This window comes from Chiloscyllium punctatum, chromosome 14, assembly GCF_047496795.1.
Source record: "Chiloscyllium punctatum isolate Juve2018m chromosome 14, sChiPun1.3, whole genome shotgun sequence".
Lineage (NCBI taxonomy): Eukaryota > Metazoa > Chordata > Chondrichthyes > Orectolobiformes > Hemiscylliidae > Chiloscyllium > Chiloscyllium punctatum.
Genome location: NC_092752.1, coordinates 11,571,996 through 11,586,098, shown reverse-complemented (window position 1 = coordinate 11,586,098; position 14,103 = coordinate 11,571,996). Strand labels below are relative to the sequence as shown.

The 14,103-nt window shown below is 42.7% G+C and overlaps 1 protein-coding gene across 2 annotated transcripts in view; it reads left to right on the top strand.

Moving 5' to 3' along the window:
* LOC140485594 (probable E3 ubiquitin-protein ligase HERC3) overlaps positions 1–14,103 on the top strand; it is a 93,127-nt gene that overhangs the window by 31,989 nt on the left and 47,035 nt on the right. For both annotated transcript variants that reach the window (XM_072583881.1, XM_072583882.1), the window contains exons 6-7: positions 1,264–1,355; positions 9,319–9,449. In XM_072583881.1, coding sequence (XP_072439982.1) covers positions 1,264–1,355; positions 9,319–9,449 — 223 coding nt within the window. The remainder of the gene's footprint in view (positions 1–1,263; positions 1,356–9,318; positions 9,450–14,103) is intronic.

Genomic DNA, 14,103 nt, shown 5'->3' with positions numbered 1-14,103 from the left:
TCAAAGATCACAGGGCATAGTCTCAGAATAGAGGGGTACCAATTTAAGACTGAGATGTGGAGAAATTTTTTTCTGAGGGTTGTTATGAGTCTTTGCATCTCCTTGCTACGGAAAGCTACGGTGGAAGAGTATATTGAAGGCTGAGATAGATATGCTCTTCCTCTCTAGGGAAATTAAGGAGTGCAAAGAAAGACCAGGAAGGTGTACGTGTGGAATGCTAGATTACCCATGATTCTTTCGAATGGCGGAACGGGCTCAAAGGGCCAAATGGCCTGCTCCTGTTCCTATTTCCTATGCTCTAACAATGTAAGGCAAAGGGAAGTGAATCTCTGTGTGCAAGGCCTGGAGGAAATAGTTTGCCGGGTCAGGTGAGAATTGGATGACTAGAAAGTGACTGGAAAGAGGTGCGGGCTAGAGAATTGGAGGTGACAAAACAGAAAGAGGGAGGGATGCTGCCAAGGTGGGGGAGCTTGTCAACAAAGCAGTGCCTGCTTTAATAGGAGCCAGGAAATAGTTAAGTTACGGGGATGAATTCATTGCAAATTAATGTGCTTTTCATGAAGTGTGTGTCAGATATGGACAACAAAACCTGCTATTGTCTTGTGCCCACTTAAATATCATGCATTGAGGAAATTTCAACTTTCCTTGTGTGTCTTGGCTTTTACGTTTGATGGCGAAGTGGTAGAAAAATTGAGGATAATGATGAATTCTATCAATTCTGAGTGTCCAAATGTCTCACAGCTTAACACAAATCAAGAAGATACATCTCACATAATAAATGAGTTAATGAGAATGAAAAATTAGCCTCCCAATAAGTGAGAGGTTTTTCTTACTTTTATCCCTCATTGATATTATAGATCTTATTGGGGTTCAGAGGAAACTTGGACCATTAAACATTATTCCAAGTATTTGGAATTTAAGTTATGAAAGAAGATTAAAGACGTTACTTCTTCAGAAATGTTCTTCAGGTGAAGGATTTCCGGTTTCTTCCCAAATGAATTGGTTGGGTCTTTATGACAATTATTCATGGTACAATATAGGGCTGACATTTAGCAGTTTTCCATTGTATGGTGGGATGTGAACTCCAGTTCTCTGAATTCATCATTCAGTAACATAACCACAATACTATTGTATCCTGGCAGATATTAGGTTTGAAATGGCAAAATCATCAAACTCTTTTTATATTTTCATCCACGAGAGGGAATACCTCAAGTGCACAACCGGTGACTGAGTGAACAGATTTTTATCTGGTTACCTTTTTAGATCGAGATGTCCCCAATCATGTCAAGTTCCTGAGGAGACAGAAAATTGTTTACATTAGCTGTGGTGAGGAACACACAGCAGCTCTAACCAAGGTACAGTTTTCTTTTCATACGAGTAATGTGTGGGTCATTGGCAAGATGAGCATTTATTGTGTTATCATCCCAGCAGATGGTACTATTGGACACACCCCAGAATGATATCTGACCTGATGGAGTTGTTACAAAACATATAATTAATGGGATGGTCATTTGTAGATGCACGAAGCTGCAGATTTTCTTTAACAACAGAACAGAAGTTTATTGTACAAAAGATGAAAATAAAATAAAGTCTAGATATAGAAAACAGAAAAATCTTCCAAAACCTGAAAAATGAAGTTTCATTCCATTCTCCACTGTCATTTGGAGTGAATTACATCCAGAGAAATGACCTCCTACATCAAATCATTAAGTTTGACTTAATTGCTTCTCCGCAGTTCTTTCCTGTAAATTGTGAAGTTGTGTTATGTGAATAATCACAAAACTGAGGGCCTTGACTTTACCAGATTTCTGACCAAATGCTCCTGGTTTAGAATCTTCATAAACATAACAACGTCGGAACTAGGTGCAGGAGTAGGGGTTAGAGTGGTGCTGGAAAAGCACAGCAGGTCAGGCAGCGTTCGAGGAGCAGGAAAATCGACGTTTCTGGCAAAAGCCCTTTGTCAGGAATGAAGGCAGGGAGCCTCAGGGGTGGAGAGATAAATGGGGGAGGATGCGGCTGGGGAGAAGGTAACCAAGAGTACAATAGGTGAGTGGAGGTGGGGGATGAAGGTGATAGGTCAGAGTGGAGGGTGGAATGGATAGGTGGGAAGGAAGATTGGCAGGTAGGACAGCTCATGAGGATAGTGCTGAGCTGAAAGGTTGGAACTGGGATAAGGTGAGGGAAGGTGAAATGAGGAAACTGGTGAAGTCCACATTGATGCCCTGAAGTTGAGGTGTTCCAAGGCGGAAGATGAGGTTTTCTTCCTCCAGGCGTTGGGTGGTGAGGGAGTGGCAGTGGAGGAGGCCCAGGACCTGCATGTCCTTGGCAGAGTGGGAGGGGAGTTGAAATGATGGGCTACGGGATGGTGGGGTTGATGTTCCTTAAAGCGCTCTGTGAGAAGGCGTCCAGTCTCCCCAGTGTAGAGGAGACCACATCGGGAGCAACGGATACGATAAATGACATTGGTGGATGTGCAGGTGAAACCTTTTTGATGGATGTGGAAGGCTCCTTTGGGGCTTTGGATGGAGGTGGGGGCATAGGTTTTGCAATTCCTGTGGTGGCAGGAAAAGGTGCCAAGAGGGGAGGGTAGGTTGTTGGGGGGCATGGACCTGACCGCATCTCCAACCTTCCAGCTCAGCACCATCTTCATGACCTGTCCTACCTGCCAATCTTCCTTCCCACCTATCCGCTCCACCCTCCTCTCAGATCTATCACCTTCATCCCCCACCTCCATCCACCTATTGTAGACTTGGCTACCTTCTCCCCAGCTCCACCACCCCCCCCCTCCCATTTATCTCCCTACCTTCATTCCTGATGAAGGGCTTTTGCTTGAAACATCGATTTTCCTGCTCCTTGGATGCTGCCTGACCTGCTGTGCTTTTCCAGCACCACTCTAATCTAAACTCTGATTTCCTGCATCTGCAATCCTCACCTTTTGCCTAAGTGCAGGAGTAGGCAATTCAGCCCCTTGAGCCTGCTCTGCCCTTTGATCATGGCTGCTCTCATCTAGACCTCAACTCCACTTTCCTGCTTAGTCATCATAACTCTTCAACCCATTATTAGTTAAAAATCTATCTCCCTTAAATTTACTCAATGCCCCAATATCCACCACACTCTGGGGTTGTGAGTTCCAGAGATTCATGGATCCATTGAGAGAAGTAATTTCTCCCCATCTCTGTTTTAAATCTGCCACTCCTTATCCTAAAAGTGAACTGTCTTTCTATAAACACTGTATACTTGATCTGCTGATTGCCTTACATAAAGAAACACCCTTTCTATGTTTACTTTGCCAATTACCATACATATTGAAATAACTCCACAGAGGCTGGTATCCTGTCACCAAGTCACCCTTTATTTACATGTAGAAAGTCCTTGACACTGATCCAGCTCCCTTAGAGCCAGCTCTGAGTGCCAGGAGATCTGATACTCTTGTTCTTAACTGTCAGCCAGGGCTCCTGATTGGGGCTGTTAATCTGGTCCAGTCAGGGAACTCTGAATCTGACCTTGTTACAGTCACCACAAAGATCTTGTATACCTCAGTCAGATCTCCTCTCATTCTTCTATTTCCAGAGACTGTAGGCCTAAACTACTCCGTCTCTCTTGAGACAAACCTCTCCTCTCTAGAATGAATCTAGTGAACTTCCTTTGAACTGCCTCCAGTACAAATACATCTCCCTTCAAGTAAGGGGTCTAAAACAGTATGCAGTACTTCCAATGTGGTCTCATTAATGCTTTGTATGGTTGCAGCAACATTTCCCTACTTTTATACTCGATTGCTATAGCAATTATGGATCAGACCAGACCCCCTCTAAAATATATAAAGAAGGTAGTCTACCTCCTAACTTTTTGTTTCTTAATTTTAAATTTCTTAATTTGCTGTGTTTCAGATACAATTCGATTGGTCAAAATACTCAATGTTAAGCAAAACACAATTTATTCAAAGCTTATAGCTAAAATACAACAAAAGAAAGATGAACTTAGAATGACTTAACTCTCGGAAAACTTAACTAAAGATATTATTTTATTATTGAACAGTTACTGTTCCAATATAGTACCATTCCATAAACACACCGTTAGCAAAACATAAATTCAGAAAACAGGTTGTCTCTCACATAACGCCAGTCCAGGAGGAAAGAACATCAAAAGACAGTTCTAAAAGAGATGAACTTCAGCTTTCAGTTGTAGCAAAGAGCGATAGGGCAGCTTTTCACAACCCCAGCAGCCTCTGCTGAAAACTAAACTAAAGATCCTGGTTCTGTGGGTGGGAGTGTGATCACACCCATCCTATTGTTCCAACTTTTAAAGAAAACCTAAGACTTCACAAGTTGTTTATCTGCTCATAGGTTGCTCTCCACCTCTGGCTTAAACCTCTTTTTAAAAAAAGAGGAGAGAATAACCTTTTAAAGCTCTAACTTTCACGCAATAAATGCCAAAGTTCATTTCCTTTCCTTATTACCTGTGGTACCTGCATACGAGTTGTCTGTGATCGATGAATGAGAACGCCCAGATCCCTCTGCACTGAAGCACTCTGAAGATTCTCTCCATTTTAGATAAAAAGTTGCCTTTCTATTCCTCGAGCCAAAGCGGATAACCTCTCATTTATCCATGTTAAACTTTATCTGCAAAAGTTTAGCCCATTCACTTAACCTATCCATTTGTAAATTTCTTAGTTTTCCATTGCAACTTACTTTCCTACCTATTTTAGTGTCATCTGCAAACTTGGTTTTAGTAGTTTCTATCCAAGTCATTAATATAGATTATAAATAGTTGGGAGTCTGAGAACCAAACTCTGTGTCACCCCACCAGTATGCCTTGCCAGCCAGAAAACTATCCATTTATCCCGACTCTCTGCTTTCTTTTGGTTAATAAATCCTCTATCCAAGCAAAAAAAAAGCCCAGACTCCACGCGATCTTACCTTTGCATGATGCTTAAATAGAGTCATAGAGACATACAGCATGGAAACAGACCCTTTGGTCCAACCCGTCCATTCCAACCAGATATCCCAACCCAATCTAGTCCCACCTGCCAGCACCCGGCCCATATCCCTCCAAACCCTTCCTATTCATGTACCCATCCAAATGCCTCTCAAATGTTGCAATTGTACCAGCCTCCACCACTTCCTCTGGCAGCTCATTCTATACACATACCACCCTCTGTGTGAAAACGTTGCCCCTTTGGTCTCTTTTATATCTTTCCCCTCTCACCCTAAACCTATGCCCTTTAGTTCTGGATTCCCCGACCCCAGGGAAAAGACTTTGTTTATTTATCCTATCCATGCCCCTCATAATTTTGTAAACCTCTATAAGGTCACCCCTCAGCCTTCGACACTCCAGGGAAAACAGCCCCAGCCTGTTCAGCCTCTCCCTATAGCTCAAATCCTCCAACCCTGGCAACATCCTTGTAAATCTTTTCTGAACGCTTTCAAGTTTCACAACATCTTTCCGATAGGAAGGAGACCAGAATTGCATGCAATATTCCAACAGTGGCCTAACCAATGTCCTGTACAGCCGCAGCATGACCTCCCAACTCCTGTACTCAACACTCTGACCCATAAAGGAAAGCATACCAAACGCCTCCTTCACTATCCTATCTACCTGCGATTCCACTTTCAAGGAGCTATGAATCTGCACTCCAAGGTTTCTTTGTTCAGCAACACTCCCTAGGACCTTACCATTAAGTGTATAAGTCCTGCTAAGATTTGCTTTCCCAAAATGCAGCCCCTCGCATTTATCTGAATTCAAATGCCTTTTGGATGTCCAGAGTTGGGATATTGGGTTAGCATAGATGAATTGGACTGAAGGGTCTGTTTCCGTGCTGTACATCTCTTTGATTCTGTGACACTACATACTTCACCTGCTGGATCCCCATTATTCGTGTTACTCGTTATGTAGCATCATGGAGTCATATGGTGTGGAACCAGACCCTTTGATCCAACCAATCCTTGCCGCGCATACGGGTTGTCCCGCTATAACATGCGTTTTGTCAGCACTAATTGGCTATAACATAGAACAGTACAGCACAGAACAGGCCCTTCAGCCCACAATGTTGTGCCGACCACTGATCCTCATGTATGCACCCTCAAATTTCTGTGACCATATGCATGTCCAGGAGTCTCTTAAATGTCTCCAATGACCCTGCCTCCACAACTGCTGCTGGCAACGCATTCCATGCTCTCTCAACTCTCTGTGTAAAGAACCCGCTCTGACATCCCCTCCATACTTTCCTCCAACTAGCTTAAAACTATGACCCCTCGGATTAGTCATTTCTGCCCTGGGAAATAGTCTCTGGCTATCAACTCTATCTATGCCTTTCATTATCTTGTATACCTCAATTAGGTCCCCTCTCCTCCTCCTTTTCTCCAATGAAAAAAGTCCAAGCTCAGTCAACCTCTCCTCACAAGATAAGCCCTCCAGTCCAGGCAGCATCCTGTTAAACCTCCTCTGAACCCTCTCCAAAGCATCCACATCTTTCTTATAATATGGCGACCAGAACTGGACGCAGTATTCCAAGTGCAGTCTAACCAAAGTTTTATCAAGCTGCAACAAGATCTCACGACTCTTAAACTCAATCCCCCTGTTAATGAAAACCAAAACACCATATGCTTTCTTAACAACCCTGTCCACCTGGGTGGCAATTTTAAGGGATCTATGTACCTGCACCCCAAGATCCCTCTGTCATGAATCCTATCCTTAATCCTGTACTCAGCTTTCAAATTCGACCTTCCAAAGTGCATCACGTCGTATTTATCCAGGGTGAACTCCATCTGCCACCTCTTAGCCCATCTCTGCATCCTGTCAATGTCCTGCTGCAGCCTACAACAGCCCTCTATACTGTCAACGACACCTCCAACCTTTGTGTCATCTGCAAACTTGCTGACCCATCTTTCAATCCCCTCATCCAAGTCATTAATAAAAATTACAAACAATAGAGGCCCAAGGCCAGAGCCCTGTGGAACACCGCTCACCACAGACTTCCAGGCAAAATATTTTCCTTCTACTACCACTCGCTGTCTTCTGTTGGCCAGCAAATTCTGTATCCAGACAGCTATGTTCCCCTGAACCCCATTCCTCCTGACCTTCTGAATGAGCCTACCTTGGGGAACCTTATTAAATGCCTTGCTGAAGTCCATATACACCACATCCACAGCTCAACCCTCATCAACTTTTCTAGTCACATCCTCAAAGAACTCGATAAGGTTTGTGAGGCATGACCTGCCCCTCACAAAGCCGTGTTGACTGCATTTAATCAAGCCATGCTCTTCCAGATGGTCATAAATCCTATCCCTCAGAATCCTTTCTAACACCTTGCAGATGACAGATGTGAGACTTTCTGGTCTGTAATTGCCGAGGATTTCCCTATTTCCTTTCTTGAAGAGAGGAATTACAGTTGCCTCTCTCCAGTCCTCAGGTACGACTCCAGTGAAAAGCGAGGATGAAAAGATCTTTGCAAGTGGCGAAGCAATTGCATTTCTCGTTTCCCAAAGCAGCCGAGGACAAATCTGGTCCGGACCTGGCGACTTGTCAATCTTAATGTTTGACAAAATTTTCAGCACATCAGCTCCCTCTATCTCTATCCATTTCAGCATGCACACCTACTCTTCAAAGGTTTCATTTACTACAAAGTTCGTTTCTTTCATAAAGACAGAAGCAAAAAAACTCATTTAGGGCTTCCCCTACCTCCTCAGACTCCACACACAAATTCCCTATGCTATCCCTGATTGGCCCTACTCTTTCTTTGACCATTCTCTTATTCCTCACATAAGTATAAAATGCCTTTGTGTTCTCCCTAATCCGTTCTGCCAAGCCTTTCTCGTGCCACCTCCTGGCTCTCCTCAGACCATTTTTAAGCTCCTTCCTCGCCTGCCTGTAATCCTGTAGAGCTGAGCTTGACCCTAGCTTCCTCCACCTTATTTAAGTTACCTTCTTCCTTTTGACGAGAAGCTCCACCGTTCTCGTCATCCAAGGTTCCTTTATCTTACCACTTCTTGCCTGTCTCAGAGGGACATATTTATTCATCACTTGCAACAACTGTTCCTTAAACAGTCTCTACATGTCTATAGTGCCTTTACCATGGAACAAATGCTCCCAATCCATGCTTCCTAACTCATGTTTGATCGCATCGTAGTTTCCTCTTCCCCAATTAAATATCCTCCCATTTTGCATAATCCTCTCCTTCTCCATAGCTCCATAACATGATTGATGAACTGTGGACATTGATAAGGTGAAATTTCTACAGCACAGGTATAACGATTTTTGTATTAACGATCCTCTATAATGCGATTTTCTATAACTGTATTTTCCATAGCATGATTTTCTATAGCATGAGGTTGCAGAGAAACAACTGATGCAGTATAGCAGAAGGACCTGTAATCCCAAACTAAACTAGTCCCACCTGCCTGCTCCTGGCCCATATTCCTTCAAACCTTTCCTGTTTGTATACTTTTTCATATGTCTTTTAAGCATTGTAATTGTACCCACATCCACCACTTCCTCTGGAAATTCGCCTCAGTGTGAAAAAAATTTGCCTCTCGCATCTTTTTAAATCTCTCTCCTCTCCCCTTACAAATGTGCCCCTAGTCATGAAATCTCCCATAAATCATTGATCCTATCTGTAGTCTAAACTTCTATAAGGTCACCTCTCAGCCTCCTATGCTCCAGTGAAAAAAGTCCTGGCCTATACAGCCTTTCTTTATAACTCAAACCTTCCATACCTGGCAACATCCTGGTAAATCTCTTCTGAACCCTCGCCAGCTTAATAATATCCTTCCTATAACTGGGCAACCAGAACTGGACACAGTATTCTAGGAAAGGCCTCACCACTATCCTGTACAATCTCAACATAATTTCCCAACTCCTATGCCCTTAGGACCAAGCAATGAAGGCATGTTTGCCAAATGCCTTTTTAACCTGCCTGTCTGTAGCATGTAACTCCCACTGTAATCTGAATGAATTGACAGTGTAGCTTGTGCTTCATAGTTATTTCCCTTGAAGCAGAATTTTAATATGAGTGATGCTTTGTGAGGTTTCCTTCCTGCACTAGAGGTGCTGCATCAATAGAAGATGCTGTTGTCACCTGCGCACCTGGAAAGCACAATGTTCCCCAATCTCCACCCCTACTTGTGCATTGTCATGGGATATTCTAGTCTAGTGTTAGTATTTCAGCTGTGATAGCTAGCAGGCTCGATGGGGTTGAATGGTCTACTTCTGTTCCTGCTTCTTATGGTATTGTAATGTAGATGTGTATAACTGTCCATATAAACACTGTTAACTTTTGCAAATTATTAATTTCCAACAAAAGTTTGTGTAACCTTTACCCAGAATGGAGGTGTTTTTACTTTTGGAGCTGGTCTTTGTGGGCAACTGGGACACAACTTCATAAATAATGAAATAAATCCTCGCAGAATCCAGGAATTGATGGGAAGTGAAGTCTCTCAGATAAGCTGTGGAAGGTGAGTACATTTAGTGGAAAATCAGTTGGGGCAATGCCCTAGCGTGAGTTCTAATTGTTATTGTATTGGAAAGGTCTACTATTACTGGTAACAGACTGGTCCATGTTAATTGCATTATATAAACTAACTGTGCTTCAAATACACGAGTTGCTGTTTTATAAAATTACACACAATCATCACTACTTTCCTTGAAGCATGACTGGTTATATTAAAAATTTCAATTTGAAATTACCTAGGCTTTACTTTTAAAGACAGGCCAACACCTTTAAAGACTGATAATAAATACTTCCAAGCTAAGAATTAATTTTAAAAGACCGCTTGTATTTGTATAGCATCTTTTAATATAGAAAAATTAAATGTGGCTCTTCCCCAAAGTGAAATCAGATAAACCAGGCCCCAGTTTGGACATGTTGCATGGGTGACTAATAATGTGGTCAAAGAGGTAGCTTTTTAAGGAGAACCTGAAAGGAGGAGAATGGACTGGAGAGAGTTGGAAAGGGAGTTCCAGAGTTTAGGGTCTTGCCAGTTCAACTAAACTTCTATAAGGTCACCTCTCAGCCTCCTATGCTCCAGTGAAAAAAGTCCTGGCCTATACAGCCTTTCTTTGTCACTCAAACCTTCCATACCTGGCAACATCCTGGTAAATCTCTTTTTTTTTAATTTTGACCACTTTTTATTTTGGCATCCCACCACTGCAGCCTGAGAAAGTACAGAAAACAGTCCCACCCTGAATGGTCAAAGCTAGTGAACAAAAAGAAGAATTCAGCACAGGAACAGGCTCTTTAAGCCTGTGCCACCACATTTTGCCGTCCCATATGCATACTGTCTTCAATTACAGGATCCCGTTCCCTCTATTCCCTTCCTATTCACGTGTTCGTTCAAGTGCTGCTTAAATGCTTCTGTTTCCACCACCATCTCTGGCAACACATTCCAGGCACTCGCCACCCTTTTGTGTGAAAAACGTGCCTTGCATAATTCCTTTTAAACTTCACCTCCCCTACCCCCCTCATCCCCCACCCACCTTGAATCTGTTTCCCCTAGTAACCAACCTCTCCACCCTGGGATAAAGCCTCTTACGTTCCACTCTATCCATGCCATCCACAATCTTTTAAACTTCTATCAGGTCACCCCTCAATCTCCGTGTCCCAGTGAAAACAAACCCAGTCTGTCCAATCTTCCTTCATAGCTACAATCACCCATACCAGGCAACATCCTGATAAACCTTTTCTATCCTCGCCAAAGCATCTATATCCTTCTGGTAATGTGATGACCAGAACTATATGCAATATTCCAAATGTGGCCTAACTGAACTTCTATAAAGCTGCAGCATAACTTGTCTATCCTTGTACTCAATGCCCCTTCCTATGAAGGCAAGCATGCCAAAGGTCATTTTTACTGCCTTATCTACCTGTGCTGCCACCTTCAGTGATCTGCACACCCAGGTCCTCAGGTCCGATGGATTCTGCCATTCACTGTATAATTTTCACCTGTACTTGACCTTCCAAAATGCATTGCCTCGCATTTGTCTGGATTAAACTCCAAGTACCATTTTTTTTCTGCTTATTCCTCCATCTGATCTATGTCCTGCTGTGTCCTCTGACAATCTTCCTCACTATCTACAACTCCACCAATCTTTTTATCATCCACAAATTTACTAATTAGACCAGCTATGTTTTCCGCTCATATACGTAGATCACAGCAGAGGTCCCAGCAATGACCCCTGTAGAATATAACTGATCACAACCCTCCATTCTGAAAAGCATCCTCCCACTGCTATCCTGTCTCCTATGAGTAAGCCAGTTCTGTATCCATCTTGCTGACTCACTCTGATACCATGTGACTTGACCTTTTGTATCAGTCTGCCATGACAGACCTTGTCAAAAGCTTTACTGAAGTCCTTTATAGACAACATCAACCACTTCTCCCTCAATCATCTTTGTCACCCTCAAAAACTCAATCAAATTAGTGGTGTGACCTTCCCTGCTCAAACCCATGCTGTCTATTGCTAATAAGTCCATTTGCTTCTAAATGTGTATAGATTTTGTCCCTGAGATTTTTTTCCAATAATTTCCCTACCACCGATGCGAGTCTCACAGGCCTTTAATTTCCTGGATTATCCCTGATACCCTTCTTAAACAGTGGACAACATTGGCTATTCTCCAGTCCTCTGGGACCTCACCTGTGATCAAAGATACAAAGATGTCTGTCAATGCTCTGGCAATTTGTTCTCTTGGCTTCCTCAATATTCTGGGATCGATCCCATCAGCACCCAGGGACTTACCTACCTTATTGGTTTTTAAAGCGCACAACACCTCTTGCTTTTTAATAGCAACTTGGCTTAAAACTCAACACTCCCTTCCCTGAGATCATCCTCCACCAATTTGTTCTCTTTGGTGAATGCCAACACACCGTATTCAGTTAGGACCTCACCTAACTCTTCTGGCTTCACACTAGATTCCCTCCTTTGTCCTTGAGTGGAAGGAAGATTAATTGACCATGCTTTTGTTAACTGGTAAGTTGGTCAATCTTTTATACAGCATGTTGTCTGCTTCATGAATATGTTCCATGTTTGAACCCTACAAGAGCATCAAAATAAATCACACAAGTCAGTGACTTATTTCAAACTTGCTCTTGGGGAGCCACCCACCATCTAGTCCTTTAACTAGTGTTGCATAGCTCCTCCTGAGTGGATCATCTGCTATCTGTCAGCGAGTCCATACTGTAGAATCAGGGATGGGGGTAAGCCACTTGGCCCCTCACAAGCTATCCCATCATTCCCTTAGTTTGCTGCTGAGCCTTCTTCCACCAACTTAGCTTGGTTCCTTAATCCTCGCAGCCTTAAATCTTACCCACTTCATTTTAGACGATTTAATTTGCAATTAGCTTTTCAGGGAAGGAATGCTTTCATTAATTTTAAGACTTTATAATGCAACACCTTCTGGTTTGTGGTAGTTTAAGCTCAGGAGAGATAGCTTTTTAAACCAATTGAATGATAGAAGTTCTTGAAGCGGGATGTTATCACTCTGAACCTTTTCCAAATCAACCACTCAACGTGTCCCAGTTGGAAAGAAAGAACTTTGAAAGATTACACTCAAAAGAGTCATAACTACTTATTACTTGTTTGTGATTGTCATCTCTTAGGGCAAGGGATGGCCTAGTGTAGGTATTATCAGTGGACTGTTAATCCAGAGACCCAGATAATGTTCTGGGGAATCTAAGATTGAATCCCACCATGGCAGATGGTGGAATTTGAATTCAATTTTTTAAAAAATCTGGAATTAAGAGTCCAATGATGACCATGAATCTGTTGTCGGAAAAACCCATCTGGTTTGCTCATGTCCTTTAGGGAAGGAAACTGCCATCTTTACCTGGTCTGGCCAAGATGGGACTCCAGATCCACAGGAATGTGGTTGACTGTTAACTGCCCAGCAGGGGACGTTCTCAACCTGTGAATGAATAAAGAAATGCAAAATAAATTGGGATAACAGAAAGTTATGTGAACATTTTACAAATTTAATCTCAAAATAAATCAGTGATATTATTTGCTGGGCAAAGGGGCAAAATTAAAGTGTGCAAAATCTTCAGAAGAAAGTCGAGGGGAAATGCAAAAGAAATTGTCTGTACTTTAGATTCAATTAGACTTTTAACACTGGACCAAAGGGACGTTTACTCACTCGGACAAAGAGGCTGCGCAGATTTGGGACCGGAAGTCGATAGTACTAGCCTCATGCCACCATATGGCTGTCAGAAACATGACACCTTGAATTTGGAGCTCACTGTACAAGTTGCATGTTTTATGGGTCTCCACGTGTTGCTGACCCAGACCACACTTGCTAGGCTCCCTGGCCTCAATGACTGCTTTCACTGCTGGTAGAATTCATCAGCTCCATCAAGCCTGTTCCATCCTACACTGTCTACTGTCACTCCCAATTTCTCATTTGAGACTAATGCCAAAACTTGGGGAGAATTCCTTTCTGACTTCCCTCCTCTAACCACACAATCCTCAAGCCTTTTGTAGACCCTGGTGGATGGTCCTCCACCCCCAGGGAGTCCCTCCAGTTGTATGCCAGGCTGCTGATTTATGGTGCTATTTTGACATTCTGGCAGTTCAAAGCCACCTCAGTCAGTCAGAAAACCTGCTTGCAATTTTGACACACAGCAGGCTGAGACTTGAGATGTTAACTCTTAAGTGCCTTGAGGTGCAAGTGAATTACTAAAACATCTCCCATCTCTTGCATTGATGCAAAGCAAAGAATTGTGAATGCTGGAAATTTGAAACAAAACCAGATATTGCTGGCAAAATTCAGCAGGTCTGGGAGCATTTGTGAGGAGAAAACTGAGTTAATGTACTGAATCCAGTGACTGCTCTGATAAAGAGGCAGCAGACTCGAAACATTAACTCTGCTTCCTCCCCACAGATGCTGCCAGACCTGCTGAGTTTGACCAGCAATTTTTGTCTATCTTTCATTAATGTGTCTGCCAATCCCTGAATCTCAAATACTTAGTCAATTTCAACAGGTCTCTAAATTGTCTCCGTGACCAAGCTAATGTTTGCTTGACCTGATATTTCTTTGTCTTTGAAAAAATCTGGTAAAAGATGCAAAGGGGTATCTTTTCATAAATTTACCCAGAAATTCTTAAAGGTAGATTTGAA